At 37.4% G+C, this 19,166-nt stretch overlaps 2 protein-coding genes across 7 annotated transcripts in view; one reads left to right on the forward strand and one right to left on the reverse strand.

The window, feature by feature from the left end:
* si:dkey-45d16.4 overlaps positions 1 to 14,369 on the forward strand; it is a 44,100-nt gene extending 29,731 nt beyond the window's left edge. Inside the window, exons 5-7 of the transcript XR_015493589.1 lie at positions 10,568 to 10,822; positions 11,240 to 13,181; positions 13,241 to 14,369. The gene's annotated coding sequence lies outside the window, so the exon portion shown is untranslated. The remainder of the gene's footprint in view (positions 1 to 10,567; positions 10,823 to 11,239; positions 13,182 to 13,240) is intronic.
* Positions 3,984 to 18,932, reverse strand: LOC137490198 (serine/threonine-protein kinase pim-3-like). 6 transcript variants are annotated; one of them, XR_015493585.1, is made up of 8 exons: positions 18,626 to 18,932; positions 18,325 to 18,495; positions 18,120 to 18,202; positions 17,955 to 18,005; positions 17,506 to 17,878; positions 17,201 to 17,380; positions 10,544 to 10,933; positions 3,984 to 5,483 (listed from the first exon to the last, which is right to left on the reverse strand). XR_015493585.1 is itself a non-coding variant. In XM_087257125.1 (8 exons), exons 1-8 carry the CDS (start codon positions 18,651 to 18,653, stop codon positions 16,891 to 16,893), a joined length of 930 nt encoding a protein of 309 aa, XP_087113251.1. In that variant the 5' UTR covers positions 18,654 to 18,932; the 3' UTR covers positions 16,683 to 16,890. The 6 variants fall into 6 exon arrangements, 2 of the variants coding, with proteins under 2 accessions (XP_087113251.1, XP_087113250.1); XR_015493586.1 differs by having other exon boundaries at positions 4,586 to 5,483; positions 10,740 to 10,933; XR_015493588.1 differs by having other exon boundaries at positions 4,587 to 5,483; positions 18,325 to 18,414.
* Positions 18,933 to 19,166: the final 234 nt, after the last annotated feature.

Below are 19,166 nucleotides of genomic sequence, written 5' to 3' on the forward strand. Positions count from 1 at the left end.
TTGTACATTTAAAAAAAAAAAGTTTGTTCTTCTGCCGTATAATCTGACATACAGATGGTTACTATACAGATCAGGTTCCCTCTGCCCTGCAAAGTGCATTTGTTGCTGTATAATACCAACGGATTCCAGTGCTATATTTTGAGTGTGATTGTGTTGCCTTCTTTGAAAATGCTGTGAAATTGACTATGATTGCTAAATTCACTGTTTAATTATACGTCACAAGCTCAATAGTGCTGATGCAGTAATAGCACACTGAGGACACCTTCTGGTTATAAGGTAAAATTTAAAATAAAAGCATAATCAAAAAATAAATTTGGTGTGAACAAGCCTTATAAGATCTATTGACCTTAGTCTTGACGTACAAGTGGACGCAGCCATTGGTTCATTTTTGGCTCAAAACTTCAGGTCTCAAAAAAAATCAGTGCACTACCACATTGCAGAATAAGGTGAATAGAGCTTATAAAATGACAAAAGTATTTAAGTTTGAATTGTGTAAATCTTAATTACTGACAAGGGGTATTTAAAAAAAGTTATTGAAACTGAATCTTATATACCATTTAAAATGGCTTTAAATGTAATTTTTATTTTAAACGTGACTATTGAACATTTGATATATTTATGACAACTTATTTTTTAAGGCAGATTTTTATAGATGCATTTCAGACAGATTTTTTTTTGGCTAGACTGCAGATATACAGTTTGTAAAAATACTGTACCATATCAAGTTTTCAAGATGAAAAAAATTCATAACATCAAACAGTGTAGAGGAACTATGATGTCAATTTGTATGCAAAAACCTCGTAGCGAGTTGGCATTTTAGAAGTTCTGGTTTTCTCCCCATTTACTCTGGGTTTTTGCTTGAAAAATGTTCATGGCTAACAAAATCTCCAGATACTCTCACATTTTATTCTGACATAAAAAAACACCAGTTACATCCCACTCTTGATATTTTAAAAATCAGTTGCGCTTCTTTAAAAAGACGTTTGCTAACAAGTTGCTAAATAGGGCAACAGGCAATGTCGAAAAAATTATACATTGAGCTGAAAGTCCTGGGGCCTCATGTATTAACGCTGCGTTCGCACAAAAACTTTGCGTACGCCAGGTTTCATGCTCACGTTTGGATTTACTAATGCTGAATGAACATGGGAATGTCCGCTGGTCCACGCCAACGTCATGCCTGGCGTACGTGCATTTCTTCTGTCTGTTTTATTTCCATTAGTGACTCCTAGAGGCAGTTGTGTTAAATTGCACACTACAAAGTGTATTTGAGCTGTGCAATGGCAGCTGTATGAAACTGGTTCATCCGCATATAAGGTATATAAGGTTTCCATACCATGCAGTTGACCAGCCAAACATTAAAGAAGAAGAAGAGGGAAGAAGAATGAGTTCATCAGATGCTGGATTCGAACCGAGTTCATGCTCGAACGTGTCAAAACAGTTTGTCATGCGTTTTACGAGCTACGCCACTCATGCTGTTAAAGACACCACAAAATTTTACTTTTTTACATCATACTATTTCTTTTTTAATCCACTCAGTACGATGTTCAGACTCCACTGTGTTGACTGCATCAGCTAATCTCTCCCACTTTTTTTTTCTTTTGTCATTAATTCCGGAGGACAAACTTGCAAATAACACCATTTTTCTCCGGTCTACCTCTGAAAGCAGCACCTCCAATTCACATTCTGTTCAAAGTTTCTTTTTTTGCTAGCTTTTGCCATTGCTTTTTCGTTGGGTTTTGCCAAAGTAGAATCATTAGCATATTCATACGGGGGAGGAGGCAGGGAGGGGTTTTGCGCTCGTGCATGATGTGCTCAGTTTTACGTTTATTCGGATGTACAAAGACAATATGCGTGTGATTCGGCGTACGCAGTGTTTCATACATCTGAATTTTTTTTATTTACAGCTTTGTTTGTACGCAATGTTTTAGTTTGATTTCAATGCAAGTCTTCGTACATGAGGCCCCTGGTTACTAACGCAACCCATGTTCCCTGAAGGAGGAATGTAGACGTGTGTCTTCTGACACAAATGGGAGATCATTAGATGACCAATCTCTATGAAAAGTAAAGACACACTGGACTTTTCTCCCCATACGACTTCCATTCATACGCATGCGAATGTGTCAGACCGGAAATGCTAGCTCAGGCAAAAAAGTTTCATAGTTGAGTTGGAAAGTTCAAGCTTGGTGAACTTTGACCTGCGAAATTGTAACACATGATTGCGTGAGATCTAATCATCTTGTTTAATCCCACCCCTTTTCGCAGCAGCGTACTACAGAATTTCACAAGCTCAAACTCTAGTGTGATCACAGCTTAAGAAAACAGGCCAATGAAGGCCAATGAGTTGTCAGAATTCAGCTCTGCAGGTGCTGGTGATTAATCATTAGTAGAGTATATAACCAGTGCACACACAGCAAGCAGTTACACATATAAGCTGCGGTTACACTGGGCTTTTTCTCCCATAGACTTCAATTCATATGCACGCGAATGCGTCAGACCGGAAACGCGGGGTCATGCGTCAAGTTTTGCAGGGTTCTGCGGTGCAAAGTTTAAGCTTGGTGAACTCTGACCTGCGAAATCGCATCACTTGACTGCGTGAGACCAATCGAGGATCAAAACATGACCTCTCTGGACAGAAATTTAAAACATGGAGCAATTGCTCACTTTTTTAAATGTCTAATAAGCTCGTTTAATCCCACCCTCTTTTTGCAGCGCCGTACTACAGAATATCGCATGCTTAAACTCTAAAGCAGGTCGCACACCAGAAGCGCCGCACGGCGGCGCGCAGCGCCACGCAGCACCATGCATTTTAGAATTCTAAACATAGGTTTCTATCAGGATTTTTTAGCCGCGCCACAGAGCGCCATCTGATTAGTTTCATGTTAAATATCATTCGAATGTGCGCGTCTGGTGTGCGATACTTTAAACTGTCATGTGCGCGCCGTGTTGCGGCGCCGAGCAGCGCTTCTGGTGTGCGACCTGCTTAATGTGACCGCAGCTTAAGCCACTGAAGAGCTGATCGCTCAGCTATCAGCTGGAGACCCAGCTGCTGTGGCATAGGAGCCACACATATCTGTTCTCTCTTCTTGGGTGAAGTCACATGCCGTTTACCATTACCAGGAGCTGTGGAGGAGGTGGCCTCCAGCACCGCTGTCATTCCCTTGACGTGGCCCCCAGGCGGCCAGACTGCTGGAAGTCTACAACCTGCACCAGCACCCCTATCCAGACCATGGTCCAGCATCAAAGCTCTGATTCGTGGCATATGCCAAAACGTCGTGGTGAGCGAGGTGAAAAGTTTTTTTTTTTTTGCTTTGGGGCACCAACAGCTCTTAGTTAAAACATAGTTAGGTTCAATCTATTAGTCCGATGACGGAACTAACAACATGGGTGAAGGTTAAATGCATGTAAGCCTTTTTAGCCAATGAGAAAATAAATATTTTTATTAGTTAATTTATTTGTTTCCAGCTCTGAATTTAAACTCACTCCAATTTATAATTATTTATATTTAGATTTATCAAATTCAAGCGGATCACCTCATAGGTTGTGATTAGGTCTAATTTAGATTGAGTAACCTAATAAATCCTTATTTTCAGTTAATTCGTTTACCCGAAGTCGCTTAAGAGTCAGTATGCTGGCCAATTACATCTGCTCACGGACACAACCTCTCCAGTTCTGGTACTTAGATAGAGGATATTACTGTAAGCTAATTTCCTTTAAATACTATTAGGCCTCCCCATGCTTGCTCATACATAAAGAAAGTTTGATTTAGCCACTAGATTAAATCATACTAAGTCAGTAATTGCCAGAAATCAACAGGTCTCTAATGTTGTGCCTAGAGCTGGGCGATATGGCAAAAGAAATTATCACGATAGTCTTTTTTCATATCGGTCATTATCAATATTTATTTGAATCAATTGTATAGGATTTTCAGCATACCAATCCCGTTAGCTGTCTGATAATATAAATAAAACAATAAGCAAAAGAACAATCTTAATTCAGCATTTACTGTTCACATTTTCAAGAACTAAAGACATTACAAGTTATTGGATATTATTGTTCAAGATCAGAAAAAAAATAAAACAAGTTTGGAACAAGTAAAAGGTGAGTTAATGGTCGCAGAATTTTCAGTTTTGGATGAATTCTTCTTTTAATGGTGAGTATGGTAAATTTAGGGTGAAATATCCTTTAATATATTTTATTTAATGATGCTAAAAATTACTTGATGATCTATTGATTGTTAATAATCCTTTAATTGATAGACCTTTTTTTAGGCCTTTGATTAAGCATGGACATGTAAAGGTTTAGTTATGCTTTGCACTGAGAGAAGGGTCTATCTAGCATTACATCATAAAGTGTGTGCAGTTTACCTTACTTATTTAGTCAGCTTCTTGACATCGCATATTGCGGGATGCATAAAACCCCGTTATGCGCAGATCCCCGTTATATCTGCGGATGTTTTAACCAATTTTATCTGACAGATTGGCACGAATGTGGGCCTATGCAGACTCTCATTTTATATAGCGCGCATCACGTAAATACTCTGTAAATAATAAATGAACAAGCAAAACATATGAATCAAACATGAAATAGTTTAGCCCTTTAGATTTCTGAATCATCTTTATTACATTCTATAAAAACATTCTATAATTAAATACATATTTTTTGCAAGAAATGTAACCTTTAGAAACACAATTCTTGAACAACAACAAAAAATATTCTGCATATCTGAATTACAAAAAAGCTTAAATTTATGAAATGTTAAACATGACATGCATTAAGCTGTAATCATGAAGCTTACTTTCAAAGCAATGATTACCATATTTATACATAATGTACTGTATGTAATCATGTCATGTGTTTCAACAAAGTGAACTGTTTAAACAAAGTGAAGTTAACTGTACCCTTTAATTAACAAACAGTATTCCTCTGACACTTGCTTAAACCAACAAGCACCATATTTCTTGCATACTGTAAGCACTCATATTTTCCAAAAACCTTTTTGTACTATTTAGCTGCCTTGTTTTTGAAAAAGTGGTTGTATCTCATTAATGTAAATCTCTCAAAGCGTTCAATTGACAGTCTGGCTAAAGATCGCTCTGGCTTAAAAGCCTTTCGACTGGTGTGCTTGATAGTGTGGCTGTGTTGAACCTCGGTAAAGTGGCCTTAATCCTGGGAAACTGGCTAAAAACACCCAGCTCAAACCCAGCAGATTTTAAATATTCCATCACCTCTGTTTCAGCAAAGTAGGTACAGTCATCCTCCTCAAATGAAAAAAATCATCACTGGAGTCAGCAGTGTTCTTGTGATCTTGAGCATGTTGTTGGTCTTCAAGAGACAACCCACGGCACTCTGTAATTATCGTTGCCCTAACCATGTCTTTTTTTCTCATTTTTTCTGATCCATCATAACTTAAATTTAAGCAAAGTGACTGCATCCAGGAGAGCTTCTTTATTGTCCATCATTGAGGAAAAGCGCACCTTGATCGCCTATGAGACAAAAAAAAAAACATCAGACACTTATTCAGACACTTCACATAATAGCATGAAAAATAAAACAACAATTTTTTGGACATTAGAATCTCCAGAGTTGGAAGAAGGGTTACAAAAATATTCTCCTTGCAATATGTCTAGTGCAAAAGTGAGTGGCTTCAGCACAATACATTACTTCTTTAGAAACAGATACTCCCGATCAGTGAGGCATTTGATTCCAAACTGAGTGCAGACGGTATTTAATTTAGAAAGGGGAATGTCCGTGATCCTAAACAGGGCGTCATGAAAAGAATTCCATCGTGTTGAAACAGGCACTATGAGTTTTTTTTTTTTTTTTACAAATATCTACTAATACTGAAGTAACAGAAGAACTTGCTTTTGATTTTGTTGTAGAATACTTTGAAGTTGCACTTCTGTAGATGAATTTTTACTTGTTTGCTTGAAGCCATTTCTCGATGCACACCTTAAGTGTGGAGGGATAGGAAAACTGTCCTTCAGATTCTGTGAAGAGGGTATGCTCAACATCAGTAAATGTCACCTCTTCATCTTCTTTGGATTCCTCATCAGAGTGATTTTTGGAGCATTCTAAAAGCTTTGATCAAATTAGACCCGTTGCCGGTCATGGTTGCTGTCACTTTAGAATTCAGTCCATAAGCCGAATGTACTTGCTCGATTTCATTGCTGATCACATCATATTTGTGTCTTCCCCAAGCTCTTTTACGAGCTTAGTGCTGCATGTCCTCTTACAAAAGTAGAAGGATCAATCCAATGCGTCGTCATTCAGAAAAGAAAAAAAAACTTTTGTTATGGCTGGTCCAAATGTCAGCAATTATAAAATTATTTTCCAAACTCTTAAATGTCCCTTTAAGCTCCATATTTAGGTCAGAATAACGCTTATCTAAGTAAGTCGAAAATGTTTTTCGATCAGGCAGTGCTGTTTTTTTGACAGACACAGGCATTTTGTTTAATATGCTCCTAAAAAACGGAGATTCTACAGTAAGCAGCGGTAGCATCTTTTCCACAACTTAGCCTGGAATAACTTTTTTAAGTTCACCTTCAGACATTATCTGCGCTGGTGAAGTAAAATCAAGTTTTGATTTTGTTGCCGCAGTGTTATCTGTTGATGATGAACAGGGATCACTCAGAAGTGTTTGTCTATGCTGCCATGTCAGGTGCTTTAGTAAATTACTTGTGCTGTTGAAGGCGGTTGATAGTTCTTCTCCCCAGGACATAGCTTGCATATTACTGTAATGTTCTTGTCTGCTTGTTTCAGAAAAGTGAAGTAAATTGAATATTTTCATTTCGTAAAACAGCCACTGGCTTTAGTAGAGTCTGACATCTGCTTTAGAATATGACTGTACAGCAAACTGGCACGAAATCATGTGCACCTGCACTACGATGATTTTAAAGCTCTCTTCTTTTAGAAGAAAAATGGATAAAATTTTATAGTGATATTCACCAAGTTTAATTATTTTACAATGTAGCGCAAGTGCATTATAAGTAACTGTAATTAAAATACCTAAAAAGTAACAGTAATCAACTACTCTACGACAACTGAAAGTTACTGGCTGCTGTGCCTTTAATGTGGTGTAAAGATTATTATGTGTTATTAAAACATAAAGGAGGACGCAGCAAAGCAATACATTATAACTTATTACATTAAAGCTACTTTGTTATTTTTTGCAACACTTTTAGATTGAAAAGGGAAACATAAGGGCAACCTTTAGCTAAAAAAGACTCATAGTCTATAAGGTGTTTTATGGAATATCTTAGGGTGCTTTCACACCTACACTTTTGTTTCGGAACGTATCTCGTTTGCCCAGTTAGCGCGGTTCGATTGGCATATGTGAACAGGGCAATCGCGCTCTGTTCCGCGCCAAAGTAATCGCTCCGAGATCGCTTAAATGAGGTGGTCTCGGCTCGATTGAAACGAACCCTGGAGCGGTTCGATTGCAGTGAGAAAGCGATCAGATCCGAGCGCGGTTATATCACAGTGTTTTATGGATATGTAATAGGCTTACGGCTATATAAAGAGAGAATTATGAGTATGGCGGGAAGTTTCGCGAGTCTCCGGATGCCCGCAAACGAGTGATGATCTCTCGGTAATCTCGCGTCTCTCTCCCAGTCCTCAAATAGGCATCGTCGCGCACCCTTCTCACCCCTCCCCACCGTGTCTCTCCTCAGACACGTCACACGCGCACCCTGTCAATCACCACCAAACCACCACCTCTCCTGACAGCTGAGCGGAAAGCTGCAAAATAAACCCTGACACTCTGACCAATGTAAGGAGAGTTTACTCGCACGTGACTTGCTTTAGCTCTTTTGGTCCGATTAGAAACTTTGCAGTGTGAAAGCGAACCGCTCCAAGAGCAAAGAGCAACAATGTAACAATTTTAATCTCTGTTTCGGAACAACTGAATCGATTCACAGGTGTGAAAGCACCCTTAAACTGACCAGAAGCTATGTTTTTTCTTTGCCTTATATTTATTCATTACAAAGATGGAACTTGGGACCTTAGTTGGCTAACTATTGTTTTCAGAAATGCACCCCTGACAAGTGAAAATGGCATTAAAGATTAAGTATCCCTCAATTTATTTACCTATCTGCAAAAATCATGATTTTGTGCCCGGACAACTTGATAAGATCTTTACTTTTTGGAGTAACAAAAGACTGAGTTCAGTGAAGGATTTTTGTGTAGATAACAAACTGGCCACATTTGAATACTTATATAAAACTTTTGGACTCTCACAATCACACTTTTTTCGTTATTTACAGGTGCGTCATTTTATCAAACACAATTTTCCTCAGTGCGAGGAAGTCTCTCTTGACCATGATTTGTACAAGCTTTTGAGGCAGTGCCCAATGGAAAAACCTTTAGTGACCAAATTTAAAGATCTGATTTTGAAATTAGATCTTGAAATTTATAGATTTAGAGATGCTTCTCACGTTTCGGTCTCTACTGCACACCTTAAAGATTCTTGGGAGAGGGAATTAGGAATTGACATTTCATCCTCTACCTGGGAGGAGGGAATGAGTCGTATTCATTCTTGCTCTATAAATGTAAGTGTGGTGGGGAAGGCATGATCAAACACCCAAAAAGGGGGGAGAGCAAGCGGAGACACCGGCGGCTGGTCAGTGGTCCAATCAAAAATTTCACATCACAGACAGACATACACAAACTTGTTAAAGTTGTCCTTGTTTTTAACTTCCTAAAACTTAGTTCTTCTTTCAGATTATATCCCCCTTGTCTTTCTTTAAATAACTTTTGCATGCATTTTGGAAGTAATTCATTCCTAGCTTTAAACATAAATTGTGCTGTTTTAAATTGAACCAAATTATTGAACTTGAGTATCTTTCATTTAAAAAAGTAAAGGACTTGTATGCTCCTAATACCTCACATTTTCCATCAGTCTAATGACTTTTTTGTATTTTAAGGGACTGATTGTATTTGAAAACTACATCAATTAGGACTAACAAAAACCAGAAACAACTATCTAACTAATGCTGAGATGACTTATTGATATTTGTGAGCAATAATTCCAGAATGTATGTCTAATCATTATTAAATATTAATGATGACAATAATACTAACAATGAATTGCATCTCCCATGATCATGCTGCCCTGAATGTGCTTGAATGTAAGTTATCTGCTAAAAAAGTCTGTTACTTTATGAAAAATAAATTTATGGTTTGCATCAAACTAAAATGAAGCATTGCAGTAAGAAATATTTATTTTGCACTATTGTTTTTATCTAATAAATAATATTTTTTGCTACAAAACAAACAAAAGATTGTATTAAATCATTCAATTCAAGGCTGAAAGCTGCAAAACAGTTTTTTTTTAGTTAGTAACTAAATAAAAATATACATTTTAAGAAAGAATGGACAAAAGAAAGTAATAAAAGTCTCACTTCTATCACTCTTTAAAGGTTTTGATCTGGGTTTGTGTCATTTTAAATGCTCAGTCTTGTTATTAACTGATTTTCTTTTTTCTGTGTTTGTGGAAAGCAGGCGAGTCAGCGCACCAATTTATAAGCAGGCAGAGCAGGATTCTTGTGATGACCACTGGCGCAATACCGCTCTTTGCTATGAGCCACAGATTCAATTAAAACTTAGCAAAGGCGAGCTTCTTTGGCGATGATGTGTACAGTGTTAGATTTCACATTTAGCGGACATTTGCGCTGAACACGCAGTGAATGCAACGCATCAATCTTCGGGCACCTTATCCGAAAACACTCGAGTGATCTCGGCTGACGGATCAACATTCACCACATGTCATGATCGCTGTCATCGGCGCCATTATGTTGTAACTTTAGGTGGAGTTTGCAAATCTGTGTGTAGGCTACTTTTCACTCTTCAGCTGTTTGCATTTCCCGCGGTAACAAAAGCTCCATCATCTGACAGGCGAAACCCTTGAGTGATTTACAGCTTATATTAACCAATATAGCAGCAGGGAAGAGCAACTCAGCACGTTTTTAGAAAACATCTTAACAGGTCGCCCTACAGCCACTATATGCAGTCGCTCAAATGCTCCCACATATATTATGAGGTCGCATAGATTAAATCTCGGGCACAAATGCAACCAAAATGGTGGCAATTTCGAGCCCTGTATTAGACTTTTTAATTTCTCAAACAACATAACCTTTGTTTTACTTATATTTAATGACAATTTGTTTACGTCAAACCATAATTTCAATTTATTAATTTCTGTTTTAATCAACTCCATACGTTTTAGTAAATTATCCCCAGAACAAAAGATACTTGCATCATCTGCAAATAATATAAACTTAAACAACTATGATATCTTACACATATCATTAATGTAAATTATAAACAATATTGGACCTAAAACTGATCCTTGTGCTATGCCACACTTTATATTTAGATATGAAGATTTCTGGTTGCCAATTTCCACAAACTGTTGCCTATTTTTTCAATAACTGCTTATTCAGTCCAAGGCTACTCCTCTAATACCATACCTTTATCATTTGTTTACCAATATATTATGATTTATTGTGTCAAATGCCTTCTTTAAACCTATAAAAATTCCAACTACCTTCTCCTTTTTCTTGAAAAAAAGAAGGTCCTTCCTCAGGAGAATCTGTCAGGGAGGGTCTGTCCCGAGGAGTGTGAGTTCTGGAAACCAGGTTTGGGTGGGCCAGTGTGGTGCAACCAGCAAGATCTGCTCCTCGTCCTCCCTGACCTTGCACACGGTCTGTACAAGAAGACTCACTAGGGAAACGCAAACTTGCCTGATACACATGTCCGAAGCCAGCAGTGAGCCAGTGCATCTGTGCTGAGCGGAGCAGTGGCCGGTCTTGGCTGAAGCAAACAGGTAAACCTGAGTTTCTCTAAAACACCCCCATATCCGCTGGAGTACTTTGGGGTGAAGTTGGACTGGGAGTGTGAGCTGCATGATATTCCTTGGTGCTTGCCGTTGACATCCCTGAGACAAAAACCAAAAACCTAAAATTAATAACAAAATTTAACATGAACCTGTTTATAATAAGAACAATTAAGAACAATCAGTAAATAAAAGTGAATAAAAAGTTAAATGTGAAGTGCCATTAGAAACTCCTGGAATGTCAGTCGCTTTGAAAAATGAACAGTATTTTACTGTAAATCAGGAAATTTTGCATTAGATTTAAGAGTTTTATAACAGATTTGGACAGTTGCACAGTTTAAACATGCTTAATGTTGTGTTCAGTGTTCTCTGTATTTCTCAGTTTTCCTGCATTTGTTCTGTTAATAGGTGTGGATGCCAGTTCACAGGCCAGAACTCATGAACTTTGTGTGCCAGTTTTTGGGGTAACTGTATCAAAGATAGGACTGTAACGATACACTCAAGTCCTGACGATGCACTGAGGTCTCATAAAGCAAAGGAATCTCTCTCTGTGAAAACAAAGTGAACATCATTTACAAATGTATCATCTGTAATATCTCTGTGGTAAACAAACGTGTGATTTCACAGCCTTGAAACACCATTATCAGTGTAAGACAGGGAAACAGAATTGACCTTTTTGGGTGAAATATACCTTATACAATAAGTCGAGTTCTGCAAAAAAAAAACAAGTTCAGTATTGCAAGACCCATTGTTTACATAAGCGATGCACATCGGCACATTTATATTTCACAGTTTTACATTATGATTAGTCGTTATACCCCTAATCAAAGAAGAAACAGGCATGGAACTCATTTTAATCTGCCTAACTATATTTTCAGCTAATAGGCTGTATAATTGGACGTCAGGGCACCAAAATTAATGAAATCCGTCAAATGTCTGGAGCTCAGATCAAAATTGCCAATGCCATGGAGGGGTCATCAGACCGCCAGATCACCATTACTGGAACACCTGCCAACATCAGCCTGGCACAGTGTCTTATAAATGCCAGGTGAGATTCAAAGCAAGCAACATAATAAATGCTAAACACAGATGTGTGTAAGTTCTGAATAAAATGTATTTCAACATATTTATTTAAAACATTCTGTAATCAATCATAATAGAATGCAAAAGTTTAAAGAAATGTAATTTAATAGATTTAATTTATTTTAAAGGCCAAAGCTCAGCTTTCAAAGATCATTACCAATGTTTCTATATTGTCTTCAAAATAATTCTATACTGATTTCTATTCAGGAAAATTATTATTATTATTATTATTAGTAGTAGTAGTAGTAGTAGTACTATTTATAGTAGTAGTAAAAATAGCAGCAGCAGCAGTTTTTTTTCTTAGCAGTGTGGTTAAATTTGGTGGTGGTCAGTTTTGCCAGGATTGCAGTTTTCCTGCACAATTGGGCTATTTTGAAAATGCAGCTGCAGGAAAAAAATCTGAAGTTGCAGTTTGCGCTTTTTGGGGATACTTTCATAATGTGCAAAATGAAAACTCTTTACATAATAGACATTGATCCTGGAAAGCATAACTGGCAACCCAAAAACCACTACAAGTGAGCAAAAGAGCACAGCTATCATTAAGCTGTCTTTTCTTGGACCTGGCAACCCATGGTCCTTGTGTATTTTTTGAGAATTAAAAAAATTGAACATTTATAAACAGTATATTAGATATAAAACGGGAAAGTTCATCTAAAAATAAAAATAGTCTTCTGTTGAACACAAAAGAATATATTGTAAAGAATGCTGGGATAAAACATACACAAGCAAAACTAAATCAGTACCCATGGCTCTTGACAATAAATTGAAGCCTTTTGAAATTAAACAGTTTGTGTGTGAAAGAAATGTAACAGTGTTTAAATCCACAGATCTGAAGCTGTTTGTTTACAGTAGAGAGTGTGTTGTATCATTTGTCAATATGATTGCCTATGAAAAAGAATTGTAAATAAACTTATCTAAACTAATCTATGTTACAAACAAGGTATTACTTTTGTGACAATGTCGGGTTTCTAAGCATACTTAATGTCTAGCGGTTATTACTCTTATTTATTTCAAACTAATTGTTTTAGTCATATTATACAGTATATTCAAATGTATTTAAGTTATCATACATGTAATGTGAGCAATAAATTGTATGAAAATATGCTTCATTTTAAATTCGTAAGTGGCAAAACGGGCAGTCATAAATGTTGTGATTTTGAGAAAATGACTCTCATTTTAATTACGCTGTAAAAAGCAATTAGTTGACTATAAAAAGGTAAGTTAAGTCAACTTAATAGGTCCTCATATTTTTAAGGGAAGTCAATTGGTCACTTTTAAGGCAGCAGTTTTGATCTCTTCACTTAAGTAACTAATCACTTTTTATAGGAAACAAAATAATGTTTTACATTTGAAGGTGACATTTATTCTTGATTTATTCTTTGTAACAAAGTTTGTTTCATTCAGCGCATGATATTCTTTGGTCTGAAAATAGTTGTTGATTACAAACCAGATGACAGTCAGTGTTTAATCATTTATTTCAGCCTTCAGAAGGGCCTCATTGTTTAATCTTTGACATTTTTACTTGGCTCAACTTCATTGATGTTGACTGTGCTTCAAGTAATTGTAATAGTTCATAAAGCAATGTACTTTGTTTACATCTTTGTTTATTACCGTGATGTGCTGCAGTGACTTGGATAACTGAAAGTGTGACGTTGTCACATTTGTCCAGACATACTTGAGAAAAATTATTTTAATCATTTAAGAACTGACCCTTTTAGGCAACGCAACTGTAATAAAAGTAAGCAGCAAGTAACAGATGGTGATTTGAATGTAATGTTGTGACATTTTAACAGGTCATTTGTTGTTAAATTTGTATAATAATAAATAATAAATATATTCAAGTTCTTTTTTTTCAAACTTGGTTTCAATAGATAGTGACTACATTGTGAGTTCTATTGTATCTCTGCTGTATTTGCTCAATGTTACAGTTCTCTGTTCAGAATGTTTATTATTTATATCACAGAAATGGGATTCATTCAAACGTAATGTATTATGTATGGATTTCAGTGTTGACTGCTATGTACGATTTTATGTGATAAACAATATGACATAAAATCTCTTTTTTTTTTATTGCGATCTCATTTTCACGTCATTGCAAGGATACTTATGAAGGTAAAAAATGAATATGTATTTGCTTCTGTCATTTCTATTTCTAAAGACAGTTAATTGTGCTCCAGTGACATAATTGTACAACCATGCCCATATTCTGAGTCTGAAATATTGTTATTCTGAATGTCTTAACACCCTTGGCAGTCTTTATCCAGTATAACATCATATAACAGGTTATGTCACCATATACAAAATAGATCATGCGTTTTGCAAAGATAATCATTTATTATAGGTCTGAGAAAACAAGAACTGACTACAATCTTTAAGTTATGATTGCTGCTGAATGACGCATTGTATGACTTCATTTCATGATTTTTTCTTTCAATAAAGTCTCTTGGTCTCACGTAGGTTTTGTTTGTTTTCTGTGTTAAATATGTATGAAATTGTATTAACTCTTATTAGATGATTTAGCTGATCTCTTATTTACTCAGCATCACTGCAGAATCACAGAATGACTCTTTGACTCACACTGTAAACACTAATAAGTTGAGACTACTCAAATGATTTGAGGAAAGTGATTCCCTCAGTTCATTTGAGTTGTTCTACAACTCAATTAATTGAGTTCACCAAATGTGGTCTGTTCATTAAATTAACTTAAATTTTTAAGTATAGATAACTTAAAATGACTAATCAGCTTTTATATTCTTTACTTATTACTCCCAGAGTCGTTTATATCAAAGTTGATATTTAGCCACACCATGTTGGTGTTTCGTAACGTTTAATGTTTACGAGGTGGGTTGTTAGCCCAACGATCAACCCTCAACCTGGAGGACCAGGACATACACACATACGGACAATTTAGCTTACCCAATTCATCTATAGCACATGTCTTTGGACTTGTGGGGCAAACCGGAGCACATGGAGGAAACCAACGTGAACAAGGGGAGATGATGCAAACTCCACACAGATATGCAAACTGGCCCAGCGACCTTCTTACTGTGAGGCGACAGTGCTAACCACTGAGTTACTGTGTTGCCCCAGCGTGTATATCAATTAGGAAAAATGTTTATCAGCATTTAAATATCTACTGACTAATTTAACTTTTCTCTTTCGTCAGATGGGTTCAGGTAGTGCCTCTGTCCTGCTGCGCTTCAGGAAAATTCAGCATCACAAGCAAAATAACCACCTTGTGTCATATAACATACTGTATATGGACCAATCAGCACGGTTGTCAAGGCAGAATCTCAAGCACAACCAATCATTTTAAACAGAGACATGGAGAATCATTTAAAGAAATTAAAATGTTAAGTTCAGAGAACTTAAAATATGAATTAAAAGTTTTTGCTGCCTAATGAGTAAGTTAAACACACCTTTGATGCCAAAACTTGGTATTTTAAGTAATGTCAAGTTGTATTAACTTAATATCTTTAGTAATGACAACAGCAGGGGTTACAGTGCATAATCAGGGGCGGATTAAACCAATAAGCAAAGTAAGCAGCCGCTCAGGGCCCCAAGGAAGTCTGGAGGCCGACAATAAATACTAATAACAGTTTCTATAAATTATATATAATGTCATTTCCTGTCATACTTTGTAGAATAAGGCTCTAAGAAATACAAATTTACCTTAATTAGTATGTGTGCAATTGTGTCCCCCCACCCCCAATAATGGATCAGTCCAGCAGTCAAATCAGATGAAAATTTAGTTTTAAAAACCAAATAGTTTATTCATTATTTTTAGTTGTGAACTCATTTTTAAGCAAACAAATCTATTTAAATGTAGAGATTGTGTTAAGATAAAAATATAGAAAGCAAGACAGAGTGATCTAAGATAAAGACAGCTAAATAAATAAGCAAATATGAAAAGTGCTTATTACTGAAGGACTTCTGGGTCCCATGACTCGAATTGCTTAGGGCCCCCAAATCACTAAATCCGGCCCTGCTCATAATAAACATTCATAAAAATCACGGTACAAAGTGTAGAGTAAACAGAGTTATTAACACTATGAGCTTTATATGTTAAACAAATATTAAATTATTGTGTGTTTCATTATATAAAATGTTGAGATGAGGAAAAACACGCAGGGCCCAACCATACACCCAGCGCAATGTGGCGCAAGGCGCTGCGCAATACTTGTTTGCTAGTTTCAGCTTGGCGCAAGAGTCGTTTTGAGGTGTTGCGCCACGCTCTTTAAATAGCAAATGCATTTGCGCTCATATGTGCGCCCATAGGCCTTCTGCTCTAAAAAGGAAGGCGTTCTGAGGCGCACTGCTGGCGCGTTGCTAATTTAAGAAACTATAATAGATTTTTCATTAGACCAAAACAAAGCCGGTCTAAACTCCAGCGCAGAGTTGCACCTTGCTTACACACTGCTTAATAGCCAACACACAAGATTTAGAGCAATACGCAAATATCTTTACATATAAAAAAATTTAAATATTAAAGATAGGCCTATATATAGGATATAATAAGAATATATATATATATATATATATATATATATATATATATATATATATATAAATATATATATATATATATATAGCATATACATATAAAGGATTAAAATATTACAAAACATATTATTTTCTAGCCTACATAAATATGATTTTGCCTTCTTCATCACGGGAGGCTTTTTCAGTTATTTTTATAACAATTTGCTTTTGTAGGTTTGAACATTTACATTATAGTGAAACCAGTAAAGAAAAAAAAAACTGCTGTAATTGCGTATAAAATAACTTTATTGTTCATGATTTATTTAACATCTGTCTCCGTTTTTCTCGAAGTGGTCTAGAAACTGTACATTTGTCTACTGTAGACTAGCTTGTGTGTGTGTGTGTGTGTGTGTATGTGTGTGTCTTCAGCTCATACAGCTTCACACAGAGCCTCAGATGCAGCAGAGGAAGCTCAGGATCAGAATCTGTTCTCCTCAGTTCCTCTGCCCCTCCTGCTCTCCGTCTACAAATCATTGACAGCGTTTATCTACACTGAACTTGACAATGCAACGCAAGCCATGACTGCTGGATTCAGATAAGTGTAATGTCACTGGCCACCTGTGCCGTGCAACCAGGGATGACTCTCAAGATCATCTAAACTGGGCCGATCAGCCGGTGCTGCACTGAGACACCAGCGAATCAGCTGACGGCACTCTGTTACACACAACACCGTCTTCAGAACCACACAACAACACACTTCTGCTCGCTCGCTAGGCCATCTCTGAATGTGTCTGAATCTCTTACCTGTTGACAAGCTCTTAGGGAAGGTCAGTCTGCTTCTGGACGTGACCGTCCGTGCGCCTCTGAATGGGAAACGGTCACACAGGATGTTGTAGAGCGTCACTCCTACTGACCAGACTGTAGCTGGAGTGGCATTGTAGTGATGTCTACGAAACCACTCAGGAGGAGCGTATGCAGGAGTGCCTGAGGGACATAAGAAGACCACAAACATCTTCTCAAAATGCTCCAGTACAGACAAATTCCCTTTAGTGGATCAGCAGAAGTTCACAAACATCAACACAACGTTTCCTTCTGTAACTCAAACTCACCTGCAAAGTATTTGTAGGCCGAGCGCTTCAGCAGATCTCCACAGCCGAAGTCCAGCAGCTTGATGTCCTGGGACTCTGTGGAGATCAGCAGGTTCTCTGGTTTGACGTCCCGGTGCAGGACACCACGGCTCTCGCAGTGTTTTAGCGCCGCGATCAGCTGCACCAGCACTTTCTTGGCCAGACGCTCATCCAGACAGCCGTTCTCCTCACAGAAGCTCTGGAGGTCTTGGCAAGGATCCGGTCGCTCCAGGATCAGGATGTAGCGTCTGGGACGGTCAAACCAGTCCAGCAGCTGCAGGACACTGGGGCAGGCAGGAGCTGACGTGACACGGGTCATCAATGCCACCTCCAGCGGCAGCCGACCCTGACCATCCTGCAGGACAAACCCTCCATTATATCCATAACTGAATCACACATGGCAAACAGAACAGATTCACATCAAAACATACAACTTTCAATCGCTCCGGGGTCCGGTCCTTCGACACGTACTTGATGGCCACCTGCAGACAGAAAAAGCAGAGTAAATCACACCTGCCTGATTGTGACACATCACATTTACTGACAGCAACATTTCTAAAGCATGTCTGAACAAAGGAGGGAAGAAAATCTCTTACTGGCAGTCCATCAGACCTGCGGATCCCAGCAAACACAGAGCCGAATCCACCTTGTCCCAGCAACGGGCCCTTCAGGTACAAGTCTGCAACACAGAAGAGCACAAGAAATGAAGAAAAGAGAGAAAGAGAAAACATGCTGGGGTCTCTTCAATGACAAATCATTTCGTTTCTGAGCCATAAGATCTAGAAGATGAGCAGTGCTGACCTCTGCGAGAGCGTTTGGCTGGTCTGCTGGACGAGGTGGACGGTGTTTGCTGGCTGCTGCTCTGCCTTTTCCTCTTGCTGTTCCTCTGGTCTGTGGATGCAGAATCAGCCAAATGTGAAGGCAGAGGAGCCAAAAAAACAGTAAGCTCAGTGGTGCTGTCCTGTGTATCTTCTGTATATCAAAACAATTTTAATAAATCTTTTTTGTTAACTTCTGGAATCCTTTTCATATTAGTCAAACATCATACAGCATCATACAGTGATATACAATGACAAACAAACGAAAGACTAAAAACACTTACCTCCTCTTTCTTCACCCATGTGGGACATGGACAATCTCCTCCAACCTGCAATAAAACAGACAAATACAGACAAATATGAAAATAAATGTTAAACAAAGTAAAGAAAAAGAAGAGAAAAAAAACGAAATGAAAAAAGAGCAACAAAAAATGTTTAAAACAAAATAATCAGAAAAAGAACTAAAATAAAAATGTTTAAAGAAATTGTGATCTTTATAATAAGTCTTCTCTCAGAAATCCTCCAACAGCTTCAGAAATCTCAGGATTTGCACAGAAATGCTCTGCAAAGTCGCCTCGTCTCTCAACCAACAGATTGCGATGGGTTTGTTTTTATATGCAGTCAGAATTATCATAACACTCGTTGCTATAGCAACTAACATTGTAAAAGACAAATAGACAAAAAGGGGTGTAAATCCGACTAGTTCTAATTAAAAGCTCTTGTTATTAAATTAAAAATGTATAAAAAAAGAATTTCTGGGATAAATTTCAAAAGGCCAATCATCTTTCATCAATACTGCGTCATCACCATACACTGATCGAGCTA

This window comes from Danio rerio, chromosome 6, assembly GCF_052040795.2.
Source record: "Danio rerio strain M-AB ecotype USA chromosome 6, GRCz13ab, whole genome shotgun sequence".
Taxonomy (NCBI): Eukaryota; Metazoa; Chordata; class Actinopteri; order Cypriniformes; family Danionidae; genus Danio; species Danio rerio.

Excerpts from the sequence above, each read along its gene's own strand:
- LOC137490198 (XM_087257124.1), bottom strand. The coding sequence starts at position 18,653 with ATGTCCCACATGGGTGAAGAAAGAGGAG. Across the intron at positions 18,496-18,625 it reads CATGGGTGAAGAAAGAGGAG|AAGATACACAGGACAGCACC; the intron begins GTAAGTGTTTTT and ends TTTGATATACAG. Across the intron at positions 18,006-18,119 it reads GCAGGTCTGATGGACTGCCA|GTGGCCATCAAGTACGTGTC; the intron begins GTAAGAGATTTT and ends TTCTGTCTGCAG.